This window comes from Quercus suber, unplaced genomic scaffold (assembly GCF_002906115.3).
Source record: "Quercus suber isolate HL8 unplaced genomic scaffold, Cork oak 2.0 scaffold_701, whole genome shotgun sequence".
NCBI classification, from domain to species: Eukaryota; Viridiplantae; Streptophyta; class Magnoliopsida; order Fagales; family Fagaceae; genus Quercus; species Quercus suber.
Window position 1 is genome coordinate 238,733 of NW_027070142.1, and position 10,042 is coordinate 248,774.

At 34.8% G+C, this 10,042-nt stretch overlaps 2 protein-coding genes across 6 annotated transcripts; one reads left to right on the forward strand and one right to left on the reverse strand.

The window, feature by feature from the left end:
- Positions 1-217: 217 nt before the first annotated feature.
- Positions 218-5,042, forward strand: LOC112014530 (uncharacterized). 5 transcript variants are annotated; one of them, XM_024046918.2, is made up of 7 exons: positions 219-431; positions 543-662; positions 2,103-2,192; positions 2,295-2,518; positions 3,040-3,087; positions 3,796-3,991; positions 4,696-5,042. In XM_024046918.2, the coding sequence occupies exons 1-6, from the start codon at positions 338-340 to the stop codon at positions 3,976-3,978; spliced, it is 759 nt and encodes a 252-aa protein (XP_023902686.1). In that variant the 5' UTR covers positions 219-337; the 3' UTR covers positions 3,979-3,991; positions 4,696-5,042. The 5 variants fall into 5 exon arrangements, with proteins under 5 accessions (XP_023902701.1, XP_065622452.1, XP_023902686.1 ...); XM_024046925.2 differs by having other exon boundaries at positions 220-431; positions 3,796-3,931; XM_065766381.1 differs by having other exon boundaries at positions 225-426.
- A 1,014-nt stretch (positions 5,043-6,056) lies between these two features.
- Positions 6,057-9,344, reverse strand: LOC112014657 (high affinity nitrate transporter 2.7). Its single transcript, XM_024047052.2, has 2 exons — positions 7,919-9,344; positions 6,057-6,494 (listed from the first exon to the last, which is right to left on the reverse strand). The coding sequence occupies exons 1-2, from the start codon at positions 9,073-9,075 to the stop codon at positions 6,251-6,253; spliced, it is 1,401 nt and encodes a 466-aa protein (XP_023902820.1). The 5' UTR covers positions 9,076-9,344; the 3' UTR covers positions 6,057-6,250.
- Between the last annotated feature and the right edge of the window lie 698 nt (positions 9,345-10,042).

Consider the following 10,042-nt stretch of genomic DNA (forward strand, 5'->3'; position numbering starts at 1 on the left):
CTATTGATATCATTGTAATAGTTAACGATTTAAAAGTTCGTCAACCAATTTAAAAGCAAGTCCCAAGTCTCAAAACTTAGAAGTTGTGAATTTCATTTTAACCTAAAATTAAAAACAAAAAATGTTTTTATGGAATTTTAGGAAAAGGCAAAAAAAAAAAAAAAAAAATTATAACCTAAAAAAAAAAAAAAAAAAGGTTTTTATGGGATTTTGGGACAAGACAAAACGACGGCGGTTCCCGTGTTTTGCTTATGGTCCGAAAGATCCATTTCCGTGCTTTCTCAACTTTAGTCTTCACGGGCAGAAATGATGATCACAATAATAACACAGTGAAAAAATGGCGCACACAATCAAATTTCTTCATCCAATTAGACAATCTCTCACTGCAATAACCTCTTCTTCTCCACCAATCTCTCATTCTAGAAAGTTCTGTAAGCCCCTCTCTGTGTTTGAGTTTTCTCAAGCAAAAGTTTGATTTTTTTTTTTTTTAATAATTTATTTATTTTTTCTTATATTCTTTGTGTGCCATATTGCTTGTATAGTCTATGCCAAATTTGAGCCTTTGAAGATGTCAATAAAGGGCCTTGAACCTGTTCTTCGCAACTATGCCTCAACATTTCATTCTAAATTATATACACAGAGAAAATATTTCTGCTTTTCAGGTAAGAAACTCTTACTGTGGCTCTGTTTAGCTGTTAATTTGTTTTATTAATGCAAAATCTTGAGGTTCTGTATCTGGGTTTTTCATTTTGAAGGCTTAAGCTTTGCATAATTAACAATTTGCTACGTTATGTAGATGTTTGAAATTGAGCTTAAACATGGGTGTGTTGCTAATTTAAGTTTTTTTTTTAGTTGAAATTACCATGTTTACAATCTGAAAGGTGATTTTTTTTTTTGGGTATAATATAGTTCCCATCATGTTTAGCTTTTGTTTTTGTGCAGTTAGATAATGCTTGTGTTTGTGCCGGGATAATAAACTGGTAACTTATGCTAGAGTATTCTGTTTCATTCTATTGAGTATATAAGTTTGATTTCCTTGTTTTCCAATGAAATGTGATATAGTCTGCGTCTACTTGAAAGAATTGCTAACCGTACAACTATTTGGCAAGTTACACACACTCAATGGGTTTTGAACGCTCGACCTCACCCTCCACCTAACTCTTGCAAGAGGAGAAGGTGCCAATTGAGCTAGAGCTCATTAGCTGGGAAGGGAGTTTCTTTTAAAGTAAATGGTTTTATAATATGAGATAGTCATGTGGTTTTATTGTTGGTCCATCCATTTAGTGTGGTGCTGTTATTTTTTCTGATAAGTAAAAGCTTACATTCAAAAAAAAAAAAAAAACTATTTCATTAACAATACGAAGTGTAAGATAGTCTAAAGAATTGTATCTTAAGAATTACAAATAAAGGATATCGGATCAGCAAAGGTGCTAAAACCTAGGGTAGTGGACCATTCACTGAGTAATCTAAGAACTGAAAGCCTCAACTCCCCTACTAACGTTCCATATTTTTGATGGTATGAGAATTCCACTCATGCCACAAAAGCCACAACAAACACAAAGGAGCTAAATTCCACATAGCAGACAAGCATTTACCGAACCAATTCCTCCACCCAACCAGTAAATCAAATACTCTACTTGGCATCACTCAATTGACTCCAAGAAGATAAAATACATAGCCCCCAAAATGGAAAGGCAAAATCACAATGAAGCAACAAATTATCCATTGACTCCCCACTACACCTACATGAACAGCACCAGTCTACTAGTGTGATTCTTCTCTTTCTAAGATTATCTTTCGTCAAAATCTTCCCCCATGCTGCTGCCCTCCCCCCCACCCCTCTCACCCTCACAAAAACACACACAAAACTGCCCACTTTAGTGTGGTGCTATTATGTAAATCTAGTGTAGAAATGCTATACCGTTAAGAGTTGTATTATAATTACTTTATGGGACTTCTACTTTGCTTATTAACTTATGTTGAAGTTGAAAATTTTTTAGCTTTTTATGTCCTTACTAATGCAATGTATGCCTCATTATGTTATTTGTTTAATATGCAACCAATGCTATTTGTAATATGGTTTTTGTGATGAGATTCTTCAGGGAGTACTTTAAGTATTGGAAGCATTTTTGGTGTGTCCATTGTACTTGGATCAAAAATTTTTTGGCCTCGTATTGCTTATGCAATGGATGGTGAGCAAAATGAGTCAGCTAGTATTGTGGGAGTTTTTGTGTGAATTTAAATTACCTGTATGTAAAGTCCATGCTTTAAATCTCAAATTTTCAACTATCCAGGTCATGATATTTTACTAGATGATCGCCACTTCTTGGATGATTCTGATGCGGAAGAAGATCGACAACCGTTCTGGATGTATGCCAGGAAATTCTGGCTGCCAGTTTTTTTCTTTCTTACTGTTTTGACGAACTTGGATCACCCTATTGCACTCACAATTAAAGTTATTTTATTCCTCCTCAGCACGAAGCCCAGTCCTCTCTCAGTATATGTTTTTGTTGATCAGGTGAGGATGCATTCTGTTGGGGAGAGACCCAATTGAGTTGTTGATATTACATATAGGGAACCACTTGACCCAAAAGCTTAAGCCTATGGGTTTGGGCCCAACTATGCTTTATTAACCACTCACCCTTATTATTAGTATTCAATGTGAGACTTCGCTCGCACATGTATACCCAACACATTCCACTTTACTTTGTTGCATTTATTGATTGAGACTTAAGAAAAAGTAATAAGGGAGTTTCAGTCTAATCCATTATGACATGCACAAACTAGTAGTTATTGTGAGGCTATCTATCCCCTGGCGTTTAACACTATAACTCGGTTGAAAAAAATGTGGATTTTCAAACAGCTGAATAACTTACGTGATCATGTTGAACATCATATGAAAAGATATCTTTGAATCAATATATGCTTGTCCCATAGGATGTATATTTTCAAATACAAAGATAAAAAATTACTACTATATAGATTCTATGAATGACTATTCCTCTGTAAGCTCTTGACTCCAAACTTTACATGTTGCAGGTATGTCAACAATCTATGCGCCAAGAACCTCACTTGTATAAAGTTAAGGTGTGATCTGTTTTCATTATATTTCTTTTAATACTTGCTGCATTACATGTTTCACAGCCTGGATCTTTAGTTTTTATGGTATGTAAATGTTATTTAGGGAGTTCATTATACAGCACCTAGTGTCAGGTTTTTTAGACACTAGGGATTGTTTAGTTTAACTGCAAGTTCAACTTCGTAATTGAGGGTAGTTGGTTCCACCAATGAAAACACCAATTCATATGCCCAATCGATGATAGTGTATTTCCCATCTGGCCATGAGAGACGACCACATAATGTACTTATAAGGAAAGAGAGGGAAAAAAAAAAATACTACCACATGATTTGTTTCCTAAAATTTCTATTTCCGACACTTGTCTTGCTGCGGTTTCTTATAGCCACTTGTGTATTCATTGCATACCTATATCTCACCTGTCACTACCGGCATATAATCTGATCATCTGCCAGTTTGTCCAGGGCAATCATTCATGGAATGTTATTCAAATTGACATGTCAATCAGTTGCATGCACTCCACTCCATTACAATTTACGATGGAATTCAATAATTGAAAATAGGATGGAGCAAACAAATTATTAGCTCAGGATAAAAATAAGGGGGTTCAACTTAAGTCTCATTTGGGTGTCTTGAATTTAGGTCTTAGTAAAGTACTGCCCTTACATAGGTTGCTTTTACCTACATGTAACAATTGGTGGTGGTCTTTTGCTTTGCAGTCGTTATATGCCAAAAAGGTTGAAGTACAAGACTATAAGCTTCTCTGCCTTGCTAAAGTTGAACTAAAAGAAGAAACGATCTCTTTGGTTGGAATTCTAGGTGGCTGGTGGACTTTGCCAACAATTTTTTATCAGGGTACTTTTTCTTTTATTAGAAATGGAGCTTTGATGCATTATTCATAAAACAACTAAAAAGGTAATTTAACTATGGTTAAATTTATCTGCTTCTGTACGCAAGTAATAATCTTTAGCTTTAGGGTAGTTCCATCGAATGAAAGACATCCTTTGTTACTCCTTCCTTCTATATATCTTTGGAAGACTTTTGTTTTTCATTTTTAGTCAAGTTAATAGATGGAAAATGCAAATATCTTGTAGGAAACTTCTAATTAAAAGCAAAACAATGGTCACTCTCTGTACCAGAATTGTGACATGAGTTAGGGGCTTAAAGTTCGGACCAATGATATTGTTCGAGTAAAACTTAGATACGGCTACTTAGATATTGTACTTTAGGTTCCCTAATTAAATTCAACATTATGGGATCAATGAACCACATGGTAATTTAATTATCCTTGAAAAACATAACAACACTGTTTTCATTATATTGGTCAATATGACCATACGATTGAATTCAATTAAGGAACTCTAGGTGTAGCACCCATATCCTTTGCATTTGCCATGATGCAATCTCTGAATGAACTTTTCTGGAAATATTTTGTTTTTTTGTTTCCTTCCACTGCAGTTGGTTTTGATTCCTTACTTGTGGTTCACTTTTGTCTGTGTGTGTGAATTCAGAAGTAAGAATAAAGCTAAATCTTTAGGTGCATGATAAGTCATTGAAAATTGAGGACATTTGATGGACATTATTGTCAATAAAGTTCACTAATTTGTTTCCTTCTCTAGGGGTGTTGAATCTTCCAGAATTCCTATTCAAAGATCAAGAGTAGCTCACAATTTTTCATGAAGTCATCATCATACAGCCTAGCATCAATATTCTTATTGAGAGAAAGAACTGCTATGGAGTTTGACACTGAATGATAATTTGTCCCTTTGCATAGACCATAATTCAGTTGTGATAGCGCAAGTACCGACTTACATAATTCATAGTTGATTCTAAATGAAGAGAGAGGATTAGGAACACGCGTACAGGTTATTTTTGGACTGAATCAATGATACCCGTTGCATCAGCCATGACGCAATTAATGAATTAACTGTTTCGTAAACACTTGTTTTTGTTCTCTGTTTCTTTACCCCGTCTGTCTTAGACTTTGATAATATCCACAGTTCTTCACAGTTGATACCAATAGAAGCTCATAATTCTCACTTGACATGGAAGTTCTTCACAGATGATTCCAATAGAAGCTCATAATACCCAAATTGACATGGAAGTAAAATTTTCACTTAGGTAACTCTATATTATTTAATAAAAGTTGTATTTTTTTCCCCTCTTAATAAGAGAGAATTTTTGTTGGATTGAAACTGCATAACGGCGTACAAAAAAGTTTGATATAAAAGCTGCAGCTAGACACTTAAGACTGACCCACAGGCTATGCAGCTTTAAGCAAAATACATGGTGGAATCCTTTAAAAAACACGTAGCCCGCCATGCATGTTATTCAAGGCACCTGTATCTCCTCCCTGCTTCTGGATAAAAGTTGGGTGAGCAACTAAATGTTGGCTTCCTGTAATAAGAGTTGGATTTTAATGGCTTCCTACGATAAAACTTGGATTTCAATGGCTTCCTCCAACTTATTACTAACCATCCAAATGAATTACTTAAATAAGTCATGTAATTCATTAAATAGGCAATGTGACTAAAAATACATGCAAGTGGTTTTAACGTCACGGGTTGGAATTGGAGAACTTTTTCCTGAAGAAGTTGTGGTATGGTTATTACAAATGAATATCCTCTCCTTATGGTTTAATCAATCGTCATGTAGTAAGTTGGATGAATTTTCTGAATGAATTTTCGGATGAATTTTCCTCAAACTAGTTTATAGGAAAGTTTGGTTTAATCAATCGTCATGTAGTAAGTTGGATGAATTTTCTGAATGAATTTTCGGATGAATTTTCCTCAAACTAGTTTATAGGAAAGTTTTTTCTGGAAGTAAGGGTTGTGACAAGGGAATATCTCCTTATCACATGAGTATATGGCAAATGTAAAAACAAAAATGGTTTGGTTAGGGAGTATTCCATTACTATTAGCGATTTCTTCATCCGTAAACATCCTTTCAAATGGACAGTGATTCTATAGACTATTTCACATGGTCTAAGAATTTACTTTCGTTCCTGTATAAGCAATTTAAGTTGACAATCTTATTTGTCATAATTACATTAATGTTGTCAGTGGCTTAAAACAATGAATTATTCTGTGCCACTTTACCAACTTGATGATCAAGGAACGAACTACTGGCTTAAACAATTGAAACCCATACTGATTTTTCTCCCCTACCGATACATTATTCAAGCAGGTGATAATCCTCAATGGCTTTCTCGCGATCCAAGGACGGACCACAAAGCATACCACCCCATTGAGGGAAGTAAATAAGTGTGATTGGAAGCGTACACACGATCATCATCATACCCATTAGAGAAATGCTAGTTTGCTTTGAGAATTTAGAGCCTGAAAACAATAATAGCTGTGTCACCACTGCCCCCACAGTCCCTCCACTCCCTGTCATCCCTGATATGACTCCCAGTGACCTGCAAAACCACATATTATCAAACTATTGCATCACCACTAATTATTGGTACGTATCTAAGTTATACACTGTTGTACACACTCTAAAGAAAATTGTATTATATGTTTAGTTATAACTATGAAATGGTGAAATTGTTGAGTGTTTTGATAATTGAAATCGTGCTTTCAACTATGTTATGTATACTTGTTAGGTCCGTTTGGTTAAACGTTTAGGGAGATTAAAATAGGGTTTTTAAAACTAAAAATTCTGTTTTGCAACCATAATTTTTTATAATTTTTTTTAAAATTTTTTTATAAACATTTATTTTAAACCCAAAACACAGTTTTTTTTACTGTTTATACAAACGCAGTTATATAACTATCACACCTCTCGTGTCGACAAAGCTAAATATGATTTTTGTGTCGACAAAGCTAAATATGATATTTAGCAAGAAAAAGAAGAGGGGGTGCAATGATTAATACAAAACAGAAGTCATGAATATTCTCATTCACATTAGACACATATGGACAAACAAAAAGTGACATGGGTCTTCGTATCTTAACCTAACACATAGGGCCAGCATTATTGGGTTGTGAGTGGAGCCCATAGAAACAATGACTCATGACTTACCGTCATCTACCTACTCGACACTTCTATTTTTGGTTTTTAACTGCCACGTAACGACATAGATTTGTTCTGTGAATTTGGTATTCGAAAGAGAAAGAGTGATAAACTGAATTGGTTACTTTTATTTCACTAGATATTTCTTAAGATTTATTTGGGTTAGCATCAATTGAGACAGGTTACTATTGTCGTGATGTAGTCCATAAACTGTGTTAAAACTAAAATTTATTTTTTTCCATTAGTTATATTGATTTTGTCTGCATGATTTTGGCTGCACTTTTCTTCTTAGAAATCTAGTAATTCAACCTAAAATAAGTTATATTTTTATTAATACTAGATTAAAGTGTTTGAAAGATATGCAATTTACACATTTCACTTGAACAATTTTTGAAATTTTAGGAATTAAATTGACATCATCATTGTTAAGAGACAATTTAACCTCAAAGCATATTCTCATCGATTTACTTTGTTTAATTATAAGTCAAGACAAAAGTGTAACTATACCTAAAAGGATGCTACTTTGAAAATATGCTTATAAGCTAAACTAGATAGCCACATACTTAGGAGCCAAAACAATAGTTGTCCCAATATATTTTCAATGAGTTTATGGATATAATATTGTTGTGATAAATGTATAATGTAAATAATTAGCAATAAGTTCATGAAAATACAATAGAGCTATAATCATCACCTGTCATTTTAGCATGCTGTGAAAATTGTTTGTCATGTTGTATTTTTGATTTCTATGTGTCATGGCCTATGGGAAACACAATTTTTTTTAACTGGCTACAAAAGCATGGAGTTTAATGATGACCAACTTACCTTTGGGAAACAAAAGGAACCACGCCAAACGTGAGGCCACTAGCCGCTTGGACAAACACAGAGAAGACACACATCACAACAATGGAACCCCACAGAGAGTTGATTCGTCCGAGCAACACACACAACAAGCCAGCCACAGTTTGCACCACCCACAACCCCCACAGCCTCCCTCTCATCCCAAACCTCTTCCCCATCTTATCAGAAATCACTCCTCCTATTGGCCTTGAAAATAGATTAGCCATTCCAAAACTAGCTGCGATAGTCCCAGCTAATTGAAGATCCACATCAAACCTATCATAGAAATATTGTGCTATAACATTATCAGTTGTCAACTCTATTCCAAAACCATACCCATATGTTAGTGCTAAAATCCACCCTCTATAATTCCTTAATCCACGAAAAAGAATCCCGAAAAAATTCTCATTTTGGGTTTGTTCTGTGTACTGTGTACGACATCTTTTATAGTTACCGGTAGGGAAGTCCTGGCCATATACTAACACCATTATAGCTGTTATTACTTGAAACGTAGCAGGTACTATAAAAATAACACGCCAAGCTGTAAAAGGTACTATGTTGAAATATTTTATAAGGATGTTGTATAGAAATGGCATGACTAATTGTGTTACACCAGCACCCATGTTAGCCCAACCAGCTGCAACACCATTAGCAAGGCCAACAACGTTGGTAGAGAACATGGAGCTCATCCAAAACTGGTTGGCAACGAAGTTTGCTAAGGAGAAACCTATAAGGAACCGAATGAGAATGAAGGACTGAGGTGATGAGACTAGACTTGTGGCAAGAATGATAGGTGCAGTGAGAAGAGAGAGTGTTGCAGAAGCAATGCGTGGGCCTAATAGGTCACACGCCAGCCCCATGCCAAGGCGAGAGAAGATTGAGCCGACGAAGGAGGCTATTCCGGCGTGGCCTATATCGGCGTCGGTGAGCTTGAGGTCATCACGGATGATGGGGAGGAGAGGTGGGATTGAAAAAGTTGAGAAGAAGCATGAAAAGAGTGAAAGCCATGCAAGGTGGAAAGCTAGCATGTGAGGTTTGGATACTGAGAAAACTCGGAATTCGGTGGCTTTTTGGTTCTCATCTACTGGTAATGATGAGAAAGGAGGAGGTGGTGGTGGTGGCTTTGTTGTTTGTGATTCCATGGAAGATTAATTAGAAAATATTTGGAGGTGGATATTCAATATATGTTCGTGTTGTGAATAAATTTGGTGGCTACTATATAGAGTTTTTTTTTTTTTCTTCTTCTTGATAAATACGCAACTAGTATGATATGATTGGAGGTTCATCTCAGTGAGGTTCTACTCGATTCAGAAATTATTTGGTATGTGCACCATTTACAAGTGATCCATAATTCTTGACATATATAGACAATAATAATATCAGAAACAGTTTTTCACGACTGTTAAATTAGCCAATTGTAATTAATTTTCATATTGGTCCACTATGGACACGTACTTACGTATTTTTGTATGAATGAAGATGCTTTGTCAACTAAAAATAAAAAGAAGCAAGCTATACCAACTCTTTACGTTTCACTTTATATTCTAGGGCAGGGATGGACCAAGTGGGGCTCAAGAGGGCTCGGGCCCTCTGGGTCCAATTTATTTTTTCATTAGTTATAAATTTTACTTTATTTTTTAAGTTAGACTCTTTCCAAAACCTTAGGTCTTCTTTCTCTACAATAAGTCTAACTAGTCTAACCCAAATAACAACTATCCAACTAAAAAATTTAACAAAAACAATAAAAATATTCATAATGGTGACTGTATTTTAGTAAAAAAAAAAAATTTTACAACCAAAAAACCAAAAAATCATATATTATTAGAGAAACTAAAGTCAGTTTTTTTGCAATTACAGTAAACTGGTATAAATACCAGTTGACTATAGTAAACTGTTAAAAATAAAATAAAATATTTTATTAAGATTATTATTTTAATGAATTGTTTATATTATTTTAAATGAAGTTATAAAAAAAAAAATAGAACATTTGATATTGGGTGTTGATAAGTTCTAAGGAATCAGTGGGCTGAAAAATCTTCGGATGCTCTTGATCTTGAAGAATGAGTCCTGGAAAACCAAAGTAAATCAGAGCAGATCGGTGGAAGCCGG

What these genes read in the sequence shown, in the direction of transcription:
- LOC112014530 (XM_024046918.2), top strand. Translation starts at nt 338, where the DNA reads ATGGCGCACACAATCAAATTTCTTCATCCAATTAGACAATCTCTCACT. An exon ending in AAAATATTTCTGCTTTTCAG is followed by an intron (nt 663 to 2,102) that starts GTAAGAAACTCT and finishes GAGATTCTTCAG; the next exon opens with GGAGTACTTTAAGTATTGGA. An exon ending in TATTGCTTATGCAATGGATG is followed by an intron (nt 2,193 to 2,294) that starts GTGAGCAAAATG and finishes TCAACTATCCAG; the next exon opens with GTCATGATATTTTACTAGAT.
- LOC112014657 (XM_024047052.2), bottom strand. Translation starts at nt 9,075, where the DNA reads ATGGAATCACAAACAACAAAGCCACCACCACCACCTCCTCCTTTCTCA. An exon ending in GTTCCTTTTGTTTCCCAAAG is followed by an intron (nt 6,495 to 7,918) that starts GTAAGTTGGTCA and finishes GTGGTTTTGCAG; the next exon opens with GTCACTGGGAGTCATATCAG.